The 27435-nt window shown below is 39.9% G+C and overlaps 2 protein-coding genes across 2 annotated transcripts in view; both read left to right on the plus strand.

Moving 5' to 3' along the window:
- LOC116872546 (olfactory receptor 1N2) overlaps nt 1-12777 on the plus strand; it is a 28849-nt gene extending 16072 nt beyond the window's left edge. The window contains exon 2 of the mRNA XM_032865788.1: nt 11817-12777. Within this exon, the coding sequence (XP_032721679.1) occupies nt 11817-12771 (955 nt within the window). The 3' untranslated portion in view covers nt 12772-12777. The remainder of the gene's footprint in view (nt 1-11816) is intronic.
- Nucleotides 12778-24722: 11945 nt separating this feature from the next.
- Nucleotides 24723-25619, plus strand: LOC116872832 (olfactory receptor 1G1-like). Its single transcript, XM_032866353.1, has one exon. It carries the CDS (start codon nt 24723-24725, stop codon nt 25617-25619), a length of 897 nt encoding a protein of 298 aa, XP_032722244.1.
- The last annotated feature ends 1816 nt before the right edge of the window (nt 25620-27435 follow it).

The following is a 27435-nucleotide window of genomic DNA, read 5'->3' on the forward strand; positions in this document are numbered from 1 at the left end:
TTTATTCTTCCGATCCAAGAGCATGGAATGGTCTTCCATCTTTTTGTATCTTCTTCAATTTCTTTCATGAGTGTTCTGTAGTTCCTTCAGTACAGATCCTTTACCTCTTTGGTTAGGGTTAGTAAATGGAATCGATTCTCTAATTTCCCTTTCTGTATTTTCATTGTTAGAGTATAATAAAGCCACTGATTTCTGTACATTGACTTTGTATCCTGCCACGTTGCTGAATTGTTGTATGAGTTCTAGTAGTTTGGGGGTGGAGTCTTTTGGGTTTTCCATATAAAGAATCATGTCATCTGCGAAGAGAGAGAGTTTGACTTCTTCATGGCCAATTTGGATACCTTTTATTTCTCTTTGTTGTCTGATTGCTGTTGCTAGGACTTCTAATATTATGTTGGACAAGAGTGGTGAGAGTGGGCATCCTTGTCGTGTTCCTGATCTCAACGGGAAGGCTGCAACCTTTTTCCCATTGAGGATGATATTTGCTGTGGAGAAAGGGGAACCCTCTTACACTGTTGGTGGGAATGCAAGTTGGTGCAGCCTCTTTGGAAAACAGTGTGTAGATTCCTCAAGAAACTAAAAATAGAGCTTCCCTATGACCCTGCCATTGCACTACTGGGTATTTACCCCAAAGATACAGATGGAGTGAAAAGAAAGGCCATCTGTACCCCAATGTTTATAGCAGCAATGGCCATGGTAGCCAAACCGTGGGAAGAACCAAGATGCCCTTCAACAGATGAATGGATAAGGAAGATGTGGTCCATAGACACTATGGAGTATTATGCCTCCATCAGAAAGGATGAATACCCAACTTTTGTAGCAACATGGATGGGACTGGAAGAGATTATGCTGAGTGAAATAAGTCAAGCAGAGAGAGTCAATTATCATATGGTTTCACTTATTTGTGGGGCATAACAAATAGCATGGAGGACAAGGGGAGTTAGAGAGGAGAAGGGAGTTGGGGGAAATTGGAAGGGGAGGTGAACCATGAGAGACGATGGACTCTGAAAAACAACCTGAGGGTTTTGAAGGGGCAGGGGGTGGGAGGTTGGGGGAGCCAGGTGGTGGGTATTCGAGAGGGCACGGATTGCATGGAGCACTGGGTGTGGTGCAAAAACAAGGAATACTGTTATGTTGAAAAAAAAAAAAGTCATAAACCCCACAAGGACAGAGAAGAGTAGAAAGCACAAAATAGTAACACAATTTAGGAAGCTGGAAACCATATGGATAAGGAAGTGGTAATCAAGATGATCTTAACATTGTCTTCAACATCACTAAGCTGCAGACAGTTTCTCCTGGCTATGTGCTTCTGACCTCCAATTTCTTAGAGCTTTACTTTAGAAAACTTAGTGTTAGTTTTTTTCCTCTGCCCTCTTTGATATATAAATCTTATCCCAGATTTTTGACAGTTTTACAATCTAGAAATATCTTTCTCAAGTACCTGGGAGCCATCATTTTGAAATGTAATCATGAAGAAAGAGTATACTTATTTCCCAATCTCAGTGGAAGTGTAGGAACCCTACTTCAGTGATGCCAATCAGCAAACACAGATGGCCTAATCACAGTGACCAACCTTCTAAGTGCCTCCAGTATTTTTCTACCAGCTCACCCGAGCACTTAAAAGTCCTCCTGCAGGCCCAGTTGGTAAAGCATGTGACTCTTGATCTGAGGGTTATAAGTTCAAGTCCCATATTGCATGTAGACCTTATGTAAAAACAAAACAAACAAAAAAAAGTCCTCCACCTTTTTTTTTCTCCAGTGGAACTGAGTTCAATCTCTCTCTCCTACTGCAATCATCTTCCCCTCAGTTTTATTGATATATAATTGATATGCAGCATGGTATAAGTTTAAGGTATACAGCATAGTGACTTGACTTACATATATTGTAAAATGATTACCATAGTAAGTTTGCTTATCATCCATCATCTCAAATAGATACAAAAATTTTTCTTCCTGTGATGAGAACTCTTATGATCTACTCTCTTAACAACTTTCAAATATACTGTACAGGATTGTTAAGTATAGTTATCATGTTGCACATTATAGCCCCATTTATCCTATAAATGGAAGCTTATAACTTTTGACCACCTTCATCCAATTCCTCAACCACCCAAACCCTACCTCTGGAAATGATAAATCTGATCCAGTTGTCTTTGAGTTTGGGATTTTTTCTTTTCTTTTCTTTTTAATTCCACATACAAGTGAGATCATATAGTATTTGTCTTTCTCTGACTGATGTCACTGATCATAATACCCTCAAGGTCCATTCGTGTTGTTGCAAATGGGATGTTTTCATTCTTTTTTTATAGCTGAAAACTATTCCTGGTGTGTGTGTGTTTCACAATTTCTATATCTATCCATCTGTTGATGGACACTTCCATTGTTTCCATGTCTTGGCTACTGTCAGTAATGTTATAATAAACACAGGGTTCAGTTACCTCTTCAACATAGTGTTTTTGTTTCCCTCAGGTATATGACCAGAAGTGAAATTGGTGGATTGTATAGTAGTTCTATTTTTAATTTTTTGAGGAAGCTCCATATTATTTCCCATAGTGGCTGCACCAACTGACACAAGAGTTCTCTTTTGTCCACATCTTCACCTGCAATAGTATTGAATAAAGTCTTCCTTGACTGTTTAGCTCCATATGGTACAACCTTTTTTTTTATGGGACTGAATCAACAGATATGAGTTAACAGATAAGTGGAATCCTAAACTACCAGCAGGTAAAATAAAAGAGTCTATCTTGTAAGCACCAAAGAATCCTCAAAAGGCCCAGAAACTGGAATCCCTTGGTAACGTGGGACCTAAGAGCAAAAGGGAACTCTGAGAGGTGACAGTTATTTCAGAAGAAGCTAGGTCCCTAGATTCCACTTTACAGCCCACACTATGGGAATGCTGTCCCTGCCCTACCCCAGCAGAAACTGGGAGGTTTACTTTCTGGAGAAGCCTGGGACCGGGGCATTGCCACATACAGCTCAAAATCTTATTATTAGTGAAGCATGTGAAAAACAAGGAAATTACATGACTATACCTACACACCAGATATTGAATGCTGAGACCCACAGCCCTTTATCCAGATGTTGCTGGCAGATGTCTATCCTGAATATAGAATATTAGAAGGATTTTCTTTGGAGGCTGAACAGGAAAGAACTGAAGATATGGGCATTGGAGGTTCCCTTCTCAAAAACAGGTCGACTCCCAGCTAGGATGCACTTCAGTGAAACTCAACAGTTCCATCTATAAGCACAGAGCTGCCAGCCAGTTTCCCAAAAATGCACTGGGTTATGGCACAAGTCAGCACAGCACATAAATCTGAAATGCACAGCCCTACAAATTTTCCATATTTACATGCCAATATAACCACCCCACAAATCGAGATATAGAATATTTCCTTCTGTTTAGAAGGTTCCCTCTCTTCCCTTCTGAGGCACTATCCTCTCAGAGGTGACTATTCTTGTGATAAATATTACCAGAAGGTTAGTTTTGTCCATTTTTAAAATTCATGTAAAAGGAATCCTATAGTAGAATGCCTACATCTGGCTTTGTTAGCACAACATGGTGTCTGTCAGATTCAATCATGTATGACCTATAATAGGAGTTTGTTCTCTATATTGCTGTGTAACATTTCATTACACAAATATTAGTTGATTAATTTTTCTGTTGATGAACATAGAGGGATTGCTTCCAATTTTTGGTTATTATGAGTAAAGATGATAGGAATCCTTAAGCATGCCTTTAGTGGGTCATATGTATTTCTTTCTCTCAGGCACGCACCCAGGAGTAATATGTCCGCGCATTAGGGTGAGAAATATTATGTGTAGGCAAACTATTTTCCGAAATGCTTATACAAATTTATGCTCCCATCCAAAATAATTGAGAGTTCTAGTTGCTAAATAGTCTCAACAAATGTAACAGTGTCTGTCTTTTTATCTTTGGGGTATTGTTGAAGAATACTAGGGCAATGGAAATGTCCTATATTTTTGTCTGCATAGAGGCTACATGGATATATATATATGTAACATTCATTAATTTTTTAAAATTTTTTATTTCTTTTCAGCATAACAGTATTCATTGTTTTTGCACCACACCTAGTGCTCCATGCAATCCGTGCTCTCCTTAATACCCACCACCTGGTTCCCCCAACCTCCCACCCCCTGCCCCTTCAAAACCCTCAGGTTGTTTTTCAGAATCCATAGTCTCTCATGGTTCACCTTCCCTTCCAATTTCCTCCAACTCCCTTCTCTCTAACTCCCCTTGTCCTCCATGCTATTTGTTATGCCCCACAAATAAGTGAAACCATGTGATAATTTACTCTCTCTGCTTGACTTATTTCACTCAGCATAATATCTTCCAGTCCCATCCATGTTGCTACAAAAGTTGGGTATTCATCCTTTCTGATGGAGGCATAATACTCCATAGTGTATATGGACCACATGTTCCTTATCCATTCGTCCGTTGAAGGGCATCTTGGTTCTTTCCACAGTTTGGTGACCATGGCCATTGCTGCTATACACATTGGGGTACAGATGGCCCTTCTTTTCACTCCATCTGTATCTTTGGGGTAAACACCCAGTAGTGCAATGGCAGGGTCATAGGGAAGCTCTATTTTTAGTTTCTTGAGGAATCTACACACTGTTCTCCAAAGAGGCTGTACCAACTTGCATTCCCACCAACAGTGTAAGAGGGTTCCCCTTTCTCTACATCCTCTCCAACACATGCTGTTTCCTGTCTTGCTAATTTTGGCCATACTAACTGGTGTGAGTTGGTATCTCAATGTGGTTTTAATTTGAATCTCCTTGATGGCTAGTGATGGTGAACACTTTTTCATGTGTATGATAGCCATTTGTATGCCTTCATTGAAGAAGTGCCTGTTCATATCTTTTGCCCATTTTTAAATATGATTGTCTGTTTTGTGTGTGTTGAGTTTCAGGAGTTCTTTATAGATCCTGCATATCAACCTTTTGTCTGTACTGTCATTTGCAAATATCTTCTCCCATTCCGTGGGTTGCCTCTTTGTTTTCTTGACTGTTCCCTTTGCTGTGCAGAAGCTTTTGATCTTGAAGAAGTCCCAAAAGTTCATTTTCACTTTTGTTTCCTTTGCCTTTGGAGACATATCTTGAAAGAAGTTGCTGTAGCTGATATCGAAGAGGTTACTGGCTATGTTCTCCTCTAGGATTCTGATGGATTCCTGTCTCACATTGAAGTCTTTTATCCATTTCAAGTTTATCTTTCTGTACGGTATAAGAGAATGGTCGAGTTTCATTCTTCTACATATATCTGTCCAGTTTTCCCAGAAATGGATGGAGAGATAAAGTGTTTCCAAGACCGGCAAGGCTTAAAAGACTATGCAATCATGAAGCTGACACTGCAGGAAATATTAAGGGGGGGTCTATAAAAGAGAAAAATCCTAAGAATAGCATTGAACAGAAATATAGAGACAATCTACAGAAAGAGAGATTTCAAAGGTAACACGATGTCAATAAAAACATATCTATCAATAATCACTCTTAATGTGAATGGCCTAAATGCACCCATAAAACAACACAGGGTTGCAGGTTGTATAAAACCACAGGACCCATCCATATGATGTCTACAAGAGACCCATTTTGAACCTAAAGATACACCCAGATTGAATGTGAAGGGATGGAGAAGCATCTTTCATGCCAATGGGCCTCAAAAGAAGGCCGGGGTAGCGATTCTCAGATCAGATAAATTAGATCTTAAACTAAAGACTGTAGTCAGAGATACAGAAGGACACTACATCTTTCTTAAAGGGACTATCCACCAAGATGATCTAACAATTGTAAATATCTATGCCCCCAATATGGGAGCAGCCAATTACATAAGAAAACTGTTAATCAAGATAAAGAGTCATATTGATATGAATACATTAATAGTAGGAGATCTTAACACACCTCTCTCAGAAATAGACAGATCATCGAAGCAGAAAACCAATAAAGAAACAAGAGCATTGAATGACACATTGGACCAGATGGACCTCATAGATATATACAGAACATTCCACCCTAAAACAGCAGAATACTCATTCTTCTCAAGTGCACATGAACCTTCTCGAGGATAGAACACATACTGGGTCACAAATCAGGACTCAACTGATACCAAGAGACTGAGATTATTCCCTGCATATTCTCAGATCACAATGCTTTGAAACTGGAGCTCAATCACAAGGAAAAGTTTGGATGGAACTCAAACACCTGGAAGCTAAAGACCACCTTGCTTAAGAATGCTTGGATCAACCAGGAGATCAAAGAAGAACTGAAACAATTCATGGAAACCAATGAGAATGAAGACACTTCGGTCCATTCATTAATTTTTACAGGTATATTTGTGGTTTTGGCTCCTTGAATTTTCTTTTTTTAAATTTATTTATTTATTTATTTATTTATTTATTTATTTATTTTTTAAAGATTTTATTTATTTATTTGACAGACAGAGATCACAAGTAGGCAGAGGAGCAGGCCAAGAGAGAGGAGGAAGCAGGCTCCCCGCTGAGCAGAGAGCCCAATGCGGGGCTCGATCCCAGAACCCTGGAATCATGACCCGAGCGCAAGGCAGAGGCTTTAACCCACTGAGCCACCCAGGCGCCCCTAAATTTATTTTTAAAGATTTTATTTATTTATTTGACAGACAGAGATCATAAGTAGGCAGAGAGGAAGGCAGAGAGAGAGAGAGGGAAGCACGCTCCCTGCTGAGCAGAGAGCCTGATGAGGAGCTCTATCCCAGGACCCTGGGATCATGACCTGAGCCGAAGGCAGAGGTTTTAACCCACTGAGCCGCCCAGGCGCCCCTCCTTGCATTTTCTTAATGTCAGGACAATATAAGGCTACTATGAGTGACTTTAAGCTAAGGAATGTCAATTTGAGCAAATTGGACAAAAACTTCAGGTATTAAAAATACATTAAAGCTGACAAAAGAGAAGAAAATCTGAATATCCTGCTATCTGGTACAGAAATGGAATCCATTGTCAGAAGTTCCCATAATGAAAATATAAAGTCCCAGATGATTTCACTGATGGATTTTTCCAGACATATAAGGAAAAGGTAATAGGTCTTAAATGAATGCTTCATCAGAATAGTAAAAGAGAAATAAGTTTGTAACTCTTTTTGGGAGGCAAGCATGGCCCTAATACTAAAATCTGAGAGGTAAATGAAAAGAAGGGAAAATCAAAGGATGATCTCTGAAGTTTCAAAATTCTAAGCAAAATAGTACAAAGTTAAATCCAGAGATACACAAAAAGCATACTACACTGAGCCAAAGGGTTATTTTGTGATGACAGATTAGTTTAATGTAATAGCTTAATGAAATTCATTCCATTAAAATAAAAAGGAGAATAATCCTTTCAAAATTTCAACAGATGCAACAAAGGTGTTTGGTAAACTTCAACACCCATTTGCAATAAAAACCCTATAGGAAACTAGGAATATTTCCCTTCCTCTCCTGGCTTTTGGCTTCATTTGTTGTTCTTTCTCTAGCTCCTTTAGGTGTAAGTTAGGTTGTCTATTTGAGATTTTTTTGCTTCTTGAGATAGGCTGGTATTGCTATATACTTCACTTAACATAATCCCCTCCAGTTCCATCCATGTTGATGCCAGTGGTAGGTATTCATCCATTCTGATGGCTGAGTAATATTGCATTGTATATATGAACCACATCTTCTTTATCCATTCATCTATTGAAAGACATCTTGGCTCCTCCCACAGTTTGGCTATTGTGGACATTGCTGCTATAAACATTAGGGTACTGGTGCCCCTTCTTTTCACTACATCTGTATCTTTGGGGTAAATACCTAGTAGTGCAATTGTTAGGTTGCAGGGCAGCTCTATTCCTTATGTATTGAGGAAACTCCATACTGTTTTCCAGAGTGGCTGTACCAGCATGAATTCACACCAACAGTGTAAGAGGGTTCCCCTTTATCCACATGCTCACCAACATTTGTTGTTTCCTGCCATGTTAATTTTTGCCATCTAACTGGTAGAAGGTGGTATCTCATTGTGTTTTCAATTTGTATTTTCCTGGTGGCTAGTAATGTTGAATAATTCTTCATGTGTCTGTTAGCCATTTGTATGTCTTCTTTGGAGAAGTGTCAGTTCATATCTTGTGCCCATTTCTTTCTCTCTCTTTTTTTTTTTTTTTTGAATTATGTTATGTTAGTCACCATACAGAATGTCATTAATTTTTGATGTAGTGTTCCAAGATTCATTGTTTGTGTATAACACCCAGTGCTCCATGCAATCTGTGCCCTCCTTAATACCCATCACCAGGCTAACTCATCCCCCCACTCTCCTCCCTTCTAAAACCCTCAGTTTGTTTCTTGGAGTCCACAGTCTCTCATGGTTCATCATTACCCTCCTACTTCATTTTTCCCTTCCTTCTCTTAATGTCCTCCATGCTATTCCTTATGTTGCACAAGTGAGTGAAACCATTTCTCGACTGGATTATTTGGTTTTTGGGGTGTTGAGTTTGAGAAATTCTTTCTAGATCTTGGACACCAGCCCTTCATCTGTAATGTCGTTTGCAAATATCTTCTTCCATTCTGTGGGTTGCCTCTTAGTTTTGCTGACTGCTTTCTTTGCTGTGCAGAAGCTTTTTATTTTGGTATCTGTTGATTTTTACTACAAAAATAATTTTTAAAAAGTTGTATACATGTTGGAATGGTAAGCAAAGAAAAAAACACCCAGAATAAAATGTTTTCATTTGTTTGGTTTTTAACATCCATTTCAAAAAGCACAAGCATCCAAGTAGATGAAAGGACAGATATAATAGCAGGATAATTTGAGGAATATTTACCATGGTTAAAAATCAGAGAAACAAATATTCAATCTCACTAGTAACCAAAGACATGCAAGTAGAATAATATTATTTTATACATAAGAAATTGTTAGTGATTAAAACCAGCAAGGAGGGGCACCTGGGTGGCTCAGTGGGTTAAGCCTCTGCCTTCGGCTCTAGGTCATGATCTCAGGGTTCTGGGATCGAGCCCCACATTGGGCTCTCTGCTTGGCAGGGGGCCTGCTTCCTCCTCTCTCTCTCTCTGCCTGCCTCTCTGCCTACTGTGATCTCTATCTGTCAAATAAATAAATAAAGTCTTTAAAAAAAACAGCAATGACACTAATAGAAAGTGTGGTGGTTAAGAGCATAGACTCTAGGGGTCATGCAAATCTAGGGTCGAATTCTGCCCCCTCCATTTAGTAGTTGTATGACCTTGGTCAAGTCATTATACTCCCTGGACCTCAGTTTTCTCACCTATAAAATGGGAACAAGAATAGTTTCTGTATTCTAAGCTTGCTGTGAGTATCACTGAGATTGTGTAATGAAAGTGTTCAATAATATTAATAATAGTATTAATTCAATAGTATTCATAAAAATACAGAAGATGTAACATTTTTAGAAGTTGCTCTGTATCAGACATTATGACTGTCATGCTCTATATAGGCTGCCTCATTTCACTGAGAGTTTAGGACTTAAGGGGTTTGTTTCATACTAGGATTACTCTGTTTAGGAAAATTACCAGCAGAAATAGTCACGTTATAATTTATACTCCTGACATCTCCCTCAATCCAGTTCTACCTAGGGTATGGAACAGGCATTAAACTGTCTAGTACATAAGCATGAGTTCCTAGGAGGCCTGCCGGTCAGGCTGAAGTGCACTGTATCCCAGCAAGAGGCCTCAGAATCACTCTCCTGAGATCCACATCTGAGCTTAACCCCTGGGAAAGAGATGCCCTCTTTCTGTTCCCCCAAGACCTAGCCAGAGTTGGCTGGAGGACAGGCTGCACGATGACACTGAAGTTGGCTCTAATGAGCACCTTGGGAAATGGTGTTTCAGGAGCTTTAAAACCCTGAAAAAGATTCTTGTCTTTTCAGGCCTAGGGAAGTCAAAATTAATCATACACTCTGTGTTCCTAGTGAACCCCGGACTCCACAGACCCCATCTTCACTGACTGAGTCTGAAATGTCCCAGCATTTCCTCATTGTGAATTATCCATCCAAGGGAGAGAAATGGAAAATCTGAAGATGCTTGACACTGACTCATGGTCTCACAGGTGAGAATCTGGAAGGGACCACACACACACACAAACACACACACACACACACACACACACACACACACACCCCACTGTTCCCAGCCCAACAGCTAAGCACAAGTTCCCTGGGTAGATATGAGCTAAGTCTCTGCCTAGGATCACAAGCCTTTCTCTGAACCAAAGAACAAACAGAGAATTAAATGTTCACAGAAGCTTCTAAGGTCCCAGTTTCGACAAGGTCACTATTAAATGCCCTCTCACACCAGCTCCCTCCAAACCCTAGGGGAGCAGAAGAACAGAGTAGCTACTTTCAAGCCCAAGGAACCAGAGCCTGGGTCCTTTCACCTTCCTTCCCCTGAGGAAATATCAGAGAGATGTGGTAAAATTGCAGGGGTGAAGGCCTAGGATCTAGAGGCACACCTGTGTTTGAATATAATTTACTAGTTATCTGAGTACATCAAATATCTCTGAAGCTCAGTTTTACCATTTACAGTGTTGTCAAGAATACCTACTTCGTAGCCTTGTGAAGAGTAAAAACAAAGCCATGAAGGTATCTGGTATTTAACCAGTCTCGACAAATAGGGGTCATGACAAGAGGCCAGGAGAACTGAAGTATCAGCTCCTAGAGCAAATAACAGGTGCTGAAGAGCAGAAGGGGAAGAGGACAGAGAGAGAGTGATGGAGGCAGAGGCAGCCCCCTCCCTGTTTATGGAGGGGAGGTCCTAGTGATGGATGGGGAGGATGGGATATCATAGACGCTCACTGCCCCCAGCTTATATACCCTGTGCCACCATTTATGGAAGGGCACAGGGATGGGAGCTGAATGGTGTGGTCAATTTCTAGAGACTGGGGAAGGCAAGTAGAGAGGAGGCTGTTTTGTCTACGTGTGTGTGTGTGTGTGTGTGTGTGTGTGTGTGTGTGTGTGTTGGGGGAGAGGCAGCAATGGAAATCATCTCTTTCCTTTTCAACTGGTAAATGTAAATGACTTTTCCAATCTTGCCTTCAAGGATATGCTCAATTTTATTTATTTATTTATTTATTTATTTATTTATTTATTTATTTTCAGCATAACAGTATTCCTTGTTTTTGCACCACACCCAGTGCTCCATGCAATCCGTGCCCTCTCTAATACCCACCACCTGGTTCCCCCAACCTCCCACCCCCCACCACTTCAAACCCCTCAGATTGTTTTTCAGAGTCCATAGTCTCTCATGGTTCACCTCCCCTTCCAATTTCCCCCAACTCCCTTCTCCTCTCTAACTCCCCTTGTCCTCCATGCTATTTGTTATGCTCCACAAATAAGTGAAACATGATATTTGACTCTCTCTGCTTGACTTATTTCACTCAGCATAATCTCTTCCAGTCCCGTCCATGTTGCTACAAAAGTTGGGTATTCATCCTTTCTGATGGAGGCATAATACTCCATAGTGTATATGGACGGAAGATGTGGATATGCTCAATTCTTACCTCCTGCTATAGCCCATACTGACTTCTCTGGCCAAACTGATCTCTTCTCTGGACCTATTGTAACACAAAAAGAACAATCTGCATTTGTATGAGTATTGTCTTGCCTTCTGGTGTTCCATGGGTGTTTATTTTCATCCCCAGTGAGATTTAATATTCTCACTGGCAAGGTCCATGTATTCCCCTCCACCCCCCTGCCCCCGCCAGTATAGTTCTGGCTATACAGATACACATCTGTGACTGATCTAGTAATTAAATACTAACATATGGAAGGGTTTTATTGAACAGATAATAAGAACTACAAAGGATGGGAAAACCAAGCCAAGTGAACCAAACAGCTGTTTCAGACTTCCTCCTTCTGGGACTCTCTGAGAAGCCAGAGGAGCAACGGCTCCTATTTGGCATCTTCCTGGGCATGTACCTGGTCACCATGACAGGGAACCTGCTCATCATCCTGGCCATAAGCTCTAACTCATGCCTTCATACTCCCATGTACTTTTTCCTGGCCAATCTATCATTAACTGATGCCTGTTTCACTTCTGCTTCAGTCCCCAAAATGCTGGCCAACATTCATACCCAGAGTCGGACCATCTCTTCTTCTGGGTGCATTGCACAGCTGTATTTCCTCCTTATGTTTGGTGGCCTTGACAATTGCCTGCTGGCTGTGATGGCATATGACCGCTATGTGGCCATCTGCCAGCGACTCCATTACAGCACAGCTATGAGTCCCCAACTCTGTGTACTAAGGCTGGTCATGTGCTGGATGCTAACCAACTGCCCTGCACTGATGCACACACTGCTGCTGACCAGTGTGGCCTTCTGTGCCCACAAGGCCATCTCTCACTTTTACTGTGATCCCAGTGCTCTGCTAAAGCTTGCCTGCTCAGACACTCGCATTAATGAGCTGATGATCATCACCATGGGGCTAATGTTCCTCACTGCTCCCCTCATGTTGATTGTCCTCTCCTATGGCTGCATTTCCTGGGCTGTGTTTGGCATCTCATCTCCTGGAGGGCGATGGAAAGCCTTCTCTACCTGTGGTTCCCACCTCACAGTGGTCCTGCTCTTCTATGGGTCTCTGATGGGTGTTTATTTACTTCCTCCATCAACTCACTCAGCAGAGAGTGAAAGTAGGGCTGCCATTCTCTACATGGTGATTATCCCCATGTTAAACCCATTCATCTACAGCTTGAGGAACAGAGACATGAAGAAGGCCTTGGGTAAACTATTTGGTAATGGAAAAATGTTCCTCTTACCATGACAGTGATGCCTGATCCTGGTATTCCAATCAATCCCTGCCCTTCATTATTTCAGTGATTCCACCATTCTGACTGATTTTTAAGGGAAGATTATCACTAAATCTGGGTTAGGGATGTAATGAAAAGGAGAGTTCCACTCCTTTACTTGGCTCTAGAATGAGATCTTCTGTCTCACTCTCTCTCTCGATCCCAATGAAGCATCCATCACTAAGGGCAGGACACCATTCCCCCTTCCTCACCTCTAAAACCAGATTATTAGCCAGAGTAGACTAAAGGATATGATTCATGTTCTAGAGCCAAGTAACCCTCCCCTTGTGTTCCATGGCACAAGGTAAAGGGATAAGAATACAAACACGTACTGAGTATCTACCAGGTTCCTCACTGTTCTTCACAACAGTTCTTTGAGGTAGGATTGTGAAAAGTGTGAGTCAGAATGTAAATAGCTTCCCCAAACCAGGTAAGTTTGATTCCAATACCCATCCTCTTTCTACCACACCACATTGTGGAGATCACGAAAAATAATGAATGATCATGATAGGAAGTAAAGAATTAAATTAATATATAATTTCCATAATATTTTATCTCTTTAACTTAAGAACACTCCTTTCTCTTATTCTAGGGGAAACAGAGTCGATATTTATGTGTGCCTACTGTGTGCCAATTTTGTACTAAGTACATGATTTATCCTCTGAGTTCTTTCATAAAAAAATCAAAATACAAATACAAAACCATTAATCAAATGTGCTGGAAATTTTAGAGCAATAATTTGAGGAAAGCTAGTCTGGTAGAAATGGGTGTTCCAAGAAGTCACAAGCTTAACAAAGATTATCTTTTTGCAGTGGGATTACAGGTTACTATTTTTTAAATATTTAAATGTTTTGAAAATTCTAGATAAAAATGTTCCAAATATAGATATTTTTGGAGCCAGGAAATGAAATTTGAGGGCTGGCACAAAAATATTCTAATGACCAGCAAGTCACTCCAGAGATATAAAGAAGTACCCCAAAACAGAGCTCTCCAAAGTTTCAAGGTCAAGTTCATCCTGGATCATGTTTTTATTTTTATCTTTTTTCCAAAAGACTTATTTATTTATTTTAGGAAGAGAGAGTGAGTGGGGGAGGGGCAGAGGGTGAGATAGAATCTCAAGCAAACTCCCCACTGAGCCTGGCGCCCAAATGCTGCCTGGATCAAGTTTTTTTTTTTTTTTTTTTTTTTAAAGGAGGGTGTATGGGGTGCCTAAGTAGCCCAGTCTTTTGAGCATCCAATTCTTGGTTTTGGCTGGCGTGATGATCTCAGGGTCATGAGTTTGAGCCCCTTGTCAGGTTCCATGCTCAGTGCGGGGGCTGCTTAATATTCTCTCCCTCTCCCTCTGCTCCTCCACCCCACTTTCTCTCTCTAAAATAAATAAATAAATCTTTTTAAAAAGGGAGGGTGTGACTCTTTGATGTCTCGTACAATAGATCTTGCTTTGAAAGAAAGATCATGAAGGAAGAAGGCTGCACCTGTGTATGTTTCCCTTTGGCCATCATCCTTTCTCCCGTCTGTCCTTTCTTCTTGGATAGAAGAGGTAGGAATAACGTGACAGCCAGGCAAACCAGACTAGATCCTCCTGGCCTTGAAGTAGGTTACTTGGCTCTGACTACAGCAATCTACTACCGCAATTTCCAGTAAGAAAGCAAAGCTTAAAAGAGCAAGTTTCGTGTTTGTCAGTAATAGCCCTCTTTTTCTGAACCAATTTCCTCCCTGCAATATTCCCACTTCCGTCCTCCCGTCATCCGGGTTCACCATGCTGTTCACCATCTATTCGGTCTGCTTCCTGCCCTGCATTAATGGACTGCCCCAGATCAAACTCCCATTCCTGAAGCACGGAGCCAAATATGATTATATCCCTTAAAAGACAGGCACTCAATTTGTAAGTAAGGTTCATTCTTTCAGAGGACCATTCACATTTTGGAAGGTGATCTTTTTAAAACAAATGGATCTCAAACGGATAGGATATTCCTGAAGGTATTTCTGAGTCCAAAAATTTTAGATGCAGGAACATAGCTAAATATAGGGTGGGTACACCCTACCGGTTTCTCCTTTCCCCACATTCTCAACTACAACTGCCCCTGTAAGACTCAGAAGATAAAGGGGGATACTGTTCAGGCAGAGTGAATGAATTGGAAAGGAAGCCTGCATACATACTGTAAATCGGGGCCCCATCAATTAAATATTCACTGGTGCTTTACTTTTTTCCTAGAAGTTACATATGTGTCACCTGTCATTTTAATCAAATTTTAATATGTGTTAACCAGTAAAAGTGTTTCTTTTGTATACAAAAATTTGGAGACTTTAATGACATATCCAAGAATTCCACTATATCCTCTGGGATATAGATAGCTAATTACAACTAATAAAACTCTAAGAACGGAAATAGTCCTTCATATAGTACAGAATAATAACGGAAAGACTTTTGGAAATAACACCACCCCACATGTATACTTTAAAATACTGGGTTTAAAATAATTGGGTTTTTAAATGACAATAATTGATGGTGTATAAAAGCAGGTAAGGGAGATATTCTCAAGTGCTACTGAAAGTATAAATTGGCATAGATTTCCATGAAATAAGTTCATTAATATTCAATAAATATATTTATTCAATATAATATTCAATATATAATATTCAATAAATATTATGAGCACAAAAATATTCGTACCTTATTACCTACTCTTTTCAAGGAAATAGTATAACAGTGGAGCACTGGGTGTGGTTCAAAAACAATGAATACTGTTATGCTGAAAATAAATTAAAAAAATGATTAAAAAAATAAATAAAAGCATTACAAATGAGAAAAAAAATTTATATATAATGATGTTACTCATAAGAGAAACAGAAACCACCCAAATTTCAACAACTGAAGCTTGGTTAATTAAATTATATTATGTCAGTACAATGGAGTAGTGTGTGGACTTTCCAGTTATTTGATAACACATTTTTAACATAGAATAATGTAAACAGGTCTTCCATGACATACATTGGGGCTGTGTCCTGATAAGACCATTGTAAGTTGAAAATATCCTAAGTGGAAAATTCATTTAATACACCTCACCTCACCTACTGAGCATCATAGCTCAGCCCAGCCTACCTTAAACATGCTTAGAACACTTACATTAGTCTACAGTTGGACAAAATCATCTAACACAAAGTCTATTTTATGACAAAGTGTTAAATATCTTATGTACTTTATTGAATAGTATACTGAAAATGAAAAGGAGGATGGTGGTATGGGATGGAATGGTTCCAAGTGTATGGGTTGTTTCCCCTGTTAATCACATGGCTGACTGGGAGCTGCTGCTGCTGCTGGTGTCACAAGAGAGCATCATGATATGTGCCACATATTGCTAGCCCAGGAAAAGATCAAAATTCAAAGTACTGTTTGTACTGAATGCATATCACTTTTGCACCATGTACAGTGAAAAAATCATGAAGTTGAACCACCAACCATCTGTATTCTGCTACAAGGGAAAGAAGTAGGGGGTTTTTTAAAGAAAATGAAGTATTTTAAAAAATAAAAGTAATTATTCCATCTGTATTAGAAATCATTTGTGATGTTTTCATTTGGCACTGAAAAGTTTCCTGTCTACACAAGCATAAGGGGCCTGACATCATAATTATTCCAGCATTAAGTCTACACTTCATTATCTATTTTATTAATCAAGGTTCAGGGTGGCAAAAAGAAACCACTTCGGTATTTTAAGCAGAAATTAAGTTAATTTAGGAAATTGGGTCCTTACAAAGTCATTCAGTTTTATAGAATGTCTCTAGGATGTCTTCAGGAATAATCTTAAGAACAGTAATAGGGGTGCCTGGGTGGCTCAGTGGGTTAAAGCCTCTGCCTTTGGCTCAGGTCATGACCCCGGGGTCCTGGCATTAAGCCCCACATCGGGCTCTCTGCTCAGCAGGGAGTCTGCTTCCCCCTCCCTCTCTACCTGCCTCTCTGCCTACTTGTGATCTCTGTCCATCAAATAAATAAATAAAATCTTTTAAAAAAAAACAGTAATAATGTGACCAACGTGAAGTACTCCCATCTCTTACGTAATCAAGAATGTGGGGAATCAGAAGGTTGCCACTGGAACTATTGAATTCAAGAGAATATCAGTGCAGCTGTGACCCAAATAATGGGAATCAACATCAAAACTACCTCTTGATAGCAACTAACCTGATGACTGGACCCAGAAAAGTGGGATCCAGTTACTATTCTCAATGTAACTGCCTCTCAGTATTATGTAACTACTGATTGGACACTGAAATTCTGCTATTGAAAAAATGCTCCATTAATACATCTGTCAGTAGAAAAGGCAAAAAACAAACAAACAAACAACAACAACAAATGCCCTTTATCTCATTTCAATATTCCAAATTTCACATAAGTGCATCTATTCAATAGAACTAAATTCACATCTAGGACCTGACCTGCAAAGGAGTCTGGGAAAAGTATTCCTTTCTTCTTTCCAGCTTTTGAAATATAGGAAGGTAGAGCAGAACAAAGTCAGATTGGATGGAGAGGGCCAACTGATTATTTCTCAAATATTTATTAATAAAAATACTGAATAACAACTTTTCTCTTCCCCTAAATTGATATGTCTGATCTGCAGTAATTTATATTCTCCTATTGTCAAGGCAGAGGAACAAAGTTCTGAGATATTTAGTACTGAGATATTTAATATTTAGATATTAGATTTTTCAGGGCATATGGATTGGTGCTAAAGATCATAACATGCCAAGAGCACTCACAGAAAATATGGAAAAGGAATTCCCAGGAAAAGGGTAAATATTTCAATAGTCAAACTAAAGATCATGCTCTAAGTCTGCTGACATAAAGATGCTCAACATTATTAGTCATTAGCAAAATGCAAATCAAAACCACACTGAGGGGTGCCTGTGTGGCTCTGTTGGTTAAGTAAGTACCTGCTTCTTAATTTCAGCTCGGGTCATGATCTCAGGGTTGCAAGATCGAGCCCTGCATCAAACCCACTTAAGATTCACTCCCTCTCCCTCTGCCCTCCCCACAACGTGCTCTCACTAGCTCTCTCTCTCTCTCTCTCTCTCTCAAAGCAAAACAAAACACACACACACACACACACACACACTGAAATTTCACTCTACATCCACTAAGGTGACTTAAATAAAAAAGGCAGACAATACCAAGTGTTGATGAGAATGGGGGGAAACTGGAACCCTAACTTCGCTGATGGGAAAGGAAAATGGTACTGGCACTTTAGAAACTAGTTTGGAAACTAGTTCCGCTTCTCCAAAATTTAAACATAGATTTGCCACATGATTGAACAATTCCACACTTAGTTATATATCCAAAATAATTGAAAATATTGTCCCTACAAAAACTTGCACATTCGTGTTCATAATAGCATTATTCACAATAGCCAAAAAGTGGAAACAACTCAAATATCCATCAACCAATAAGTGATAAACAAAATGTAGTATATCTATACAATGGAATATTATTCATCAATAAAAAGAAATGAAATATTGGTTCATGCTGCAACATGAATAGATGTTGAAAACATTAAGCAAAATTCAAGTCAAACAAAAAAGACCTCAATTATATTACTCCATTTTTATGAAATGTCCAGAATAGGAAAATCCACAGAAAGAGAAGGTAGGTTGGTGGTTCCCAAGGGCTGGGAGCAAGGTGGGGTAAGGACTGACTGCTAGGTGTGCAATAATACACAATTTATAATTGTGTAAAGATTAAGAAACACATATGGTTAAATTTAACAAAATACATGTATACCAGTACATTAAAGACTCCAAAATATTCATGACTGAAATTAAAGCAGACTCAAATACATAAAGAGATGTACCTAGCACATGGATTGAATCACTTAATATTATTATGGTGCTAAGTTTCTCCCAAAAATGGTCTATAGATTTAGTGTGATCGAAGTCAAAATATCAGCAGACTGGTTTTAGAGGATAATGCTTAATTTTATATGGAAATGAAAAGAAATCTGAATTTCTTCAACTTAAAAATGAAAAGCCTGGCAGAAGTACTCTGCCTAATTTCAACACTTTTTATAAATCATATCATTGAAAATAATAATGTACAAATATAAGAATAGTGTCATGGCCAGCACAGAATAGAGGTCAGTGGAACAGAATGAACAATCCTGAAATAGACCAATACATATATGATCAACTAATATTTTCAAATGTACAAACATAATTCAATTGGAAAAGGATATTGTTTCAACAAATGGTGCCGGCATGATTCAATATCTATCTATCTATCTATCTATCTATCATCTATCTATATATATATATATTTTTAATATATATTAAATGAACATAGACTCTTTACACTGTGCCACATACAAAATGTAGCTTGAAATGGGTCAAATGTGTAAGAACTCTAACTATAAAACATTAGAAGAAAACACTGGACAACTTGATAAACATGGGGTAGGAAAAATTTTCTTAAATGGGACACAGAAGTCTGGAAAAATTTATAATTTGGACTTCTTAGAAATTTAAAAAAAAAAGGAATTTCAAAGATAAAAAGGAAAAAGAACCTTAGGTTAAGCAAATGACAAATAGAAGAAAGGGGGAGTCATGAAGCACAAAAATGTCTTATCCTCCACAGAGGAGAGACCAAAGTAATTGTGTTTAAATGTATAGATCTAAATTAATGATTTGAACACTAAACATTTGCTAAAGTAACTGTGATTGATTTTACAATAATAAATTAGTGACTACTGAAAAAAAAAAGAAAGAAAGAAAATGTATCTGCTCTTCAAAAGAGACTCTTAATAAAATGAAAAAAAACAAGCCTCAGGCAGAAGGTATTTGCCAATGGTATTTCTTATAAAGACTAGAATCCAGAATATACACAGAGGACAAGCAACCTAATTATTTATAAAAGTACATGTAAAAGAATTAAACAGGTATTTCATGAAAGAAGATCCATAGCAAATCAGCATGTGTAAAGACACTCCACATCACTGGTCATTAGACAAATGGAAATGAAAGCCACTAGAACATATGGCGACGAACCCACTAGAATGCCTTAAGTTCCAACAACAGCTGGTGGTGAGGACGCTGGAGAGTGGCATTCTCATACATGCTGGTAGTAATGCAACTGTTGAGCCATTCTGGGCAACAGTGTGGCAGCTTCTCATAAAGTTAAAGATACACTTGACCCAACAATTCCACTCCTAAGTACTTAGCCAAGACAAATGAAAATGTCACACAAAGACTTGAATGTGTGGCTATTCATGTACACACATAGAGGGGGCAAAGGTGACCTTGCAGTGAGTGAAAGTGATATGCAGTGAAGAAAGGATGGCCTTTCCAACAAATGACGCTAAAGGAACTGTGTGTCTCTACAGAAGAAAGGCGAATTATAACTCGCAGTATTAAAAAAATTACTTCCAGAGGGATAATAATAGATCTAACTATATATAAGGGAAAAGACAAGAGCTCTTTGGAAATAACATAGAATATTTTTATATATTTGGCCAGACTAACACAAAATACAAAAAGTACTCATCATCAAGGAACAAACAGATTAACTGAAGTATATTACATTTATGATTTGTTATTCATCAAAATATATCATTTATACCATTTAGACAGTAGAAAGGCAACACACAGATTAGAAGATTCTCTCTCCCTCCTTTTCGCTCTTCCTCTCTCCTTATCTATCTCTCTATCTTTAACAAATAAATCAAATTCAGAACATAGGAAAGATCCTTCAAACCAACAAGAGAAAAGAAAGAAAATGCGATAGAAAAATAAGGGAAATTGGAAGGGGAGGTGAACCATGAGAGACTATGGACTCTGAAAAACAATCTGAGGGTTTTGAAGGGGCGGGGGGTGGGAGGTTGGGGGATCCAGGTGGTGGGTATTGGAGAGGGCACGGATTGCATGGAGCACTGGGTGTGGTAAAAAATAATGAATACTGTTACGCTGAAAAAATAAAAAAGAAAAAGAAAAATAAGCACGTGATTTGAATAGCTACTTCACACAAGAAGATTTCCAAATGAAAAATGTACATATTAAAAGGTGTTCAAATTCGGTTGATATAAAAGAAACCCAAATTGAAAACCACAATAAGATACTATTACACACCCAGCAGCATTGTGAACATTTAAAAGATTATCAATCTGAGTCTTACAGAAGATGTAGAACTAAAACCTCCTTAGGCTACAAATGGGGGTATGCGTTGGTATAAACCCTATGGAGTACCAATGGGCAGTACCTGCAAATATACTCCCCATGCCACAGAATTTGCATTCCTTAGTATGTAATCCAGAGAACTACGTATACATGCCTCTCAAAAGATATTTACAAGAATATCCACAGCAGCCTTATTCATAATAGTCCCAAATTGGAAAAAACCTAAATGCTCACCCCCATTATAATGGGCTAGAAATCGAGGTATAATCACATAATGGAATTCTAAACAGAACCAGAATAAAATAAACCAAATATATATTAAATGTTTGGTGAATGTCACAAATAAATCACCCAAAACTGATAAGTTGGTCTACATTAAAATTAAGAATTTCTGTTCGACAAGACACTCTCGTTACATTTTATGAGAACCATAACACACAGAAGGGTTAGAATATGGGCCAACATACTTGGGCCAAGACAATCTCAAGTTCAGATGAAAAAACAGATGCCTGGACATTTTACCCAGGAAGTTATATTTAACTTCCTTCTGAGTTACAGACTGCAGTGACTAGAGTAACAGTATCAAGGCAAGAGCAGTAACCCCCAAGGTGAAAGACAAAGGGAACACTCTCTGGGAGTGTGCACCTAGAACAGGGCCATTCTGGAAAACAGCAGAGCCCTCCTCTCCTTAGGGATTCAGAGATAATTAGTCCTCTGTTCCCACTAAGGAGAACACTGGAGCTTTCTGGTAAGTATTCCCAGCGTGGGTCCCCATAGGTAGGACCTCTCAGTTCCATTTACTGTGACTCCAAAAATCCACCCTGCAGTTGCCTACCACACTCGAGTTCATTTCCATCACATAAGGGGCACAGCCTGAGCCTCCAGATGGAGCTGTGATGTGAATTTGCATTGTCCAAGGACAAAGTGTTTGGGCCACAGAAACCCACTGCTCAAAAACGTGTGAGATTGGTTGAGAAGGGTTGCGAAAGTGCTGAATCAGAGTTCACATCAGAGCTCAAGTCTGGACTTTACTACTTACCAACTGCTTCATTTGGGACAAATTCCTTCACCTCAGTTTCCTTATCTGAAAAACAGAGAGTTCACCTAATAAGACAGTGAAAATACAACCAGGTAAGTAAAGCCATTTCAGCACAGTGCACCTGGCAGATAACAGTCAATACTCATTCACACTCCATGTTGTGATCACTGAGTCATTTCGTAATAAACCCACAGCTAATAGTTGGCCCTCGACACCCAGGTCCGTACTGCTGGGGACTAAGTCATTTCTGCCCCCTGTTCTGGGGGGAACAGACTAGAAAATGAGATTATTCTGGAAAATCAGGAGGCAGCTACTCTGCATCTTTCTGGAATGCCATGCCCCCTGACTGCTCTTTTCTCTGAGTCTCTTTCAATGTCCCCACTGTAGATGCATCTCAGTTTCTGTCCATCTGTAACAAAGGTTCACATGAGGCCGGGTGGGCTGGGATGCTGTTACTTTTCTTTATTCTATAGGAACTTCAATTTCTACTGTACTTAGGTCTTCGGGTCCCAAAACTCACTGGCTAAACTCTCTGTATCACTAACTCCCAAGTTTCGAAAAGACAACCCGACTGACTCAGGTTGATTCAGTAGACCCCGTGGTTCAGTCACCTGCGGCCAGAGATCCTGGCTCCTAAGTTGTGCAACTCTTCTTGCTCACTGTTCTCTGGACACGTGGTCCTCCCCTGCCTGCCAGGCCCTTTACCACCTGACGACTGTCGCAGGTGCTGGGTAGTTTACTATCCTACTGTCAGAGCTAATGACTACTTCAGACCCTCAGTTTGATCTAAGTTTCTCAAAGAATTGTCCCCTGGCCTCTGATCTAAATTAGGTCCACCAATTATACTTTCTTGGTGATACTACTATACCTCTGCTTTTCGGTACTAATCAGAGTTTCTGACTATATGTTCACTTGTTAAGTTGTTCATTGTCAGTCCCTTCAATTAGCCTGAAAGCCCAGGGATTGTGCCTGTGCTGATTAGTCTTAAATATCCAGTGTGCACAGGCATTTCTGCCATAAGGTAGGCGATCAGCAGATATCGGCATAGATGAAAAATTGCAAACACAGCTCCCTAGACCCTGTAGACACTGTAGAGGCATTCTAAAGGATGGATCAACTCCACATGGTTACATTCCCAAAGTATTGAGAAATACCCAAAGTACTCCCAAAGTTGACAAGTATCTATAGTACCCATGAGAAAACAAAGATCTGCCTGTCTTAGGAAGTAGAATTGCATAGTGGACTGACTTCCGCGTTTGGCAGAAAAGATATCTTATTAGCTGTGTGATCTCAGGCTGGTCAGTTAGCCTCTCTGAGCCCTGTTTCTTGATCTGAAAAATGTGAGGGAAATACTTAGCACAGGGGTGGTATGGATTAAATGACACTAGTCATTGGCATACTGTAAACACATCATAAATGGCTTTTATTTATGCATTTTTGTAAATGGGCCTTAAACGCCTTTTCCCCTTCATTCTCTCCCCTACTGGGGATAACAGAGTTATCCATGTCTCTGGCACCTCTCCTCCTAGTCTTTTTACATTTCCAGAACATTCCAGAGCTTCTGCCAATTAAGAAAGAGTCTAGAGATCATTTCTGTGCTTCTTGTAGCTATACAGTTTTTAAACAGCCCCTGTGGGTAAAAGAAATCACCTTAATTCTTTCCTGTTCACTTCACACAGCTTTACTATTTGTACCTCAAAGGTGCAGGTGCAGCTGGGGAAGCCAAAGGCCATTTACTAGGGCCCAGATCTACCACTTGTGGTTCCTTGGGCAAGGTCCCCAAACTCTCTGAAACTGAGCCCAAATCCATCCACTTCACTCTGTCTCCCCAGCTGCCCTGCTGGGCCCCACATGTGCTTTCTTATTATCTTGTCTGCTTTCTGGTCCCTACAGCACTTCTCTTCACAGCAGCAGGATGCTCTTTCCATACCTGAAGTCAGATCATGGCTGTCTGCTGCTTAAACAGCCCCCACGCCCAGGGCTCTCTGCTGGTTCTGAGAATCTACACTTCATGCCGTTTTCTAACCTGCCTGCCTCCTCACCCACCTGTCTGCCACTCCCGTCCTACACCCACCACACTTGACCCCACTTCCCTTCTTCCTGCTTCTCCAAATGTATGTGCTCCTTCCTATGTTTGCATTTATGGTTGCTTGCAACTGAAACTCTTCCACGAAATTCTTTACTTGGCTGGCCCCATCCTATCCATTCCTCCATAGTCCTTTGCTGACCACAACATTTAAAGTAACCTGCTAGTCACTGCTACATTTTGTTTTCAGTTGAGTAACCCATTCTTGCTTATTTAAGTGTTTGTTACCCAGGTCCTCCAGCTAGAATACTATCTACATGAGGGCAGGGGCCCTGCTGTATTTGTTACCATTGTCTCTCTGGTCCTTGAGAGCAGAGACTGACACACAGTAAGTACTGGTTGAATGTGGAATGGATAAATGAGTTAGTTCTGGGTGCCTGATCAGAGGCAGATCAATAAAGAGGTTATGATCACAGACTCTAAAGTCAAAATTGCCAGATGTAAACTTTACCTCCAGCACTTTCTAGGTGACTCAGTTCTTTCATCAATAATACCGGCATAACAATGACTACCTCATAGCATTCTTTCAGATGTCAAGGAGACAATCCATCTTTATTTTATGTCTTTGTTTCCATCTAGACAATATCATGGCTGGAAACGTTTTTGAAGTGTCATCCTCCATTTTGTTCCTTAGTTACACCCGCGACATGAAACCAGGAAACCACACAATGAGTGTCTCTGAATTCTTCCTCCTGGGCCTGTCTGAGCAGCAGGAACAGCAACCCCTCCTCTTCGGCATCTTCCTGAGCATGTACCTGGTGACTGTGCTGGGGAACATTGTCATCATCCTGGCCTTTGTCTCTGATTTACACCTCCACACCCCCATGTACGTTTTCCTGACAAACTTCTCCCTCACTGACTTGTGTTTAGCATCTACCACAGTCCCCAGGATGCTGGCGAACATCCAGGCTGATAGGAAAACCATCATTTACAGTGGATGCCTGTCTCAGATCTACTTTTTCCTATGGTTCGTTGGTCTAGATGTCTTCCTCCTGGCAGTGATGGCATATGACCAGCTTGAGGCTATCTGCCACCCTCTTCACTATGCCTTGGTCATGACTCCCAAATGCTGTACTCTGCTATTGGTCATGTCCCTAATACTCACTGAGTCATACTCTCTGACCCACACCATTCTCCTGGCTCAGTTATCCTTCTGCACTGACAACATTATCCCCCACTTCTTTTGTGAACTTCTCCCCCTGTTGAAGCTCTCTTGTTCCAATACTTATGTCAACCAGTGTGTGTTAATATACTGGGGAGGGGCTTTAATCATCTTGATCCCCTTGCTAATTATCATTTCCTATGTCTGCATCATGGCTGCCATTGTGAGAGTCCCATCAACGAGTGGGAAGTGGAAGGCCTTCTCCACCTACAGCTCCCACCTCTCAGCTGTTTGCTTGTTCTATGATTCAGCCAGCAGGGACAGGATTGCAGCAGTGATGTATGCTGTGGTGACTCCCATGCTGAATCCGTTCATCTATAGCCTGAGAAACAAAGACATGAAGAGTGCCTTGGGGAGACTCTTGAGTAGAAGGGCACTGTGATCTCCATGAGGCCAACAACATCATTCTGGGAATTCAGGGGATATCAACTAATAGAGTTATCTTGGTGCCTATCTAAATCTACATCTGCTTCTTGCCAGCTTTCCAACCTACACCAAATTAAATAACCTCAGTGAGCCACAATTTCCCTACTCATAAAAGGAGGTAATAAAATACTCTCTATCATGTCATCTATACTAAAATTAAAAAATTTAAAAATGTATTCTCTATCATGCAGTGTTTCTGGAAGAATCAGGAGAAAAAATGTTCAAATTTTCTCCTTCTGGGCATTGTGCTTAGATCTTCATTCTCTTGAGCAATGTTCAACATATTTCTTTGAGGTAAATATTTACATTGTACAGAAGAGAAAACAATGACTCAAAAAAGGTTAAATTATTTATAGGAAGTAACACAGTTATTAAGTGGCAGAGCCAGAATTTGAACCCAGGTATCTGGTTCCAAAATGCACACCCGTAATGGTTACACTATGCCTAAATGGATATGAAATCACAAATTTCTCTCAATTTTTTTAAGATTTTATTTATTTATTTGACAGAGAGAGAGAGACACAGTGAGAGAGAGAGATAGAGCACGAGCGGGGGAGTGGGAGAGGGAGAAGCAGACTCTCCACTGAGCAGGGAGCCCGATGTGGGGCTCGATCCCAGGACTCTGGGATCATGACCTGAGCCAAAGGCAGATGCTTAATGACTGAGCCACCCAGGCACCCCACAAATTTCTCTCAGTTACTAGTTTGTTTTCTTTTCTTGCTTCTGTCACATTGTTCACATACACATTTCCAATCAGCAACTTCTCTCTCAATACTACCAAATGACTTAAGGATGGGGCAAGGAAAATCAGAAGCTAGGACAGAAGTATAAACAGCCTCAGATCCTCATACTTCCCCAAGAGAAGAGGCCTTTTGCTTGAGCATAAATCTGTAGCTAGCTTTTCTGAAATGACTTATGAATCAAGCCACATGACCTGGATTCTCACCAGGTTTCTTTTATGAGGCCATCATTCTTCAGTCAGTACAATGCCAACAACCTATGTTCAGATACATTTTTAAATATATCGATTTCATTACTGCATCCCCCCTGGGGGGTCTATCCTAACAACTTGCAGAGGATTTTTCAATAACCCACAGAAGAAACTTTGGAAACTTCACTCTGCTCCATCAATTTCTTCCCTGCATAATTATGACTGAAATCTCACTCACTGACCAACTCTGATTTTTTCAATAATTTTTTAAGCGAAACTAAGGCTTACACTGGAATCACAAAAACTGTTTATGTATCAGTTTCAGTATTCACTTCCTGAATGACTTCTAGCACCAATGGGCACCAATGCTCCTTTTCCAAATATAAACAAGTGAATAGTATTAGTAACTACAGTAACTACCATCTAAGGCTGTTGTGAGAAATCAAAAAGATAACACATGTAAAGTGCTTAGCCTGTCTTTAACACATACGATGCAATCTTCAAGTTCTGCTTAAAATGCAAATCACATGTAATTTTCTCTTGTCCTCCTGGATAGATGAATCCAGGAGGACTTCACCAAGGAGGTAACATTTGTGATGGGTTTTGAAGTATGGGTATGTTATTGCAAAACAGAAAAGAGAAATTTTTCAAGGCAGGAGGAAAAGAATACAGAAAAGCACAAATTTTTGTCAAGACAGGAAATGAGAAGTTACTGGTCTGTAGGTGTGTTGACATGGTGATATAATGTTCCTGATCTTGGGGCGTCCAATCATTTCCTGATGTAGGCAGTTTTTACAATGTACACAGAGTGGGTACTGCCACCTAAAATTGTCCCTGGCCA

This window comes from Lontra canadensis, unplaced genomic scaffold (genome assembly GCF_010015895.1).
Source record: "Lontra canadensis isolate GAN:19392208 unplaced genomic scaffold, GSC_riverotter_1.0 scaffold30, whole genome shotgun sequence".
In the NCBI taxonomy this organism is placed as follows: Eukaryota; Metazoa; Chordata; class Mammalia; order Carnivora; family Mustelidae; genus Lontra; species Lontra canadensis.

Bases quoted from the DNA above. Each gene is read 5' to 3' on its own strand.
- LOC116872832 (XM_032866353.1), top strand. From the start codon at position 24,723: ATGAAACCAGGAAACCACACAATGAGTGTCTCTGAATTCTTCCTCCTG.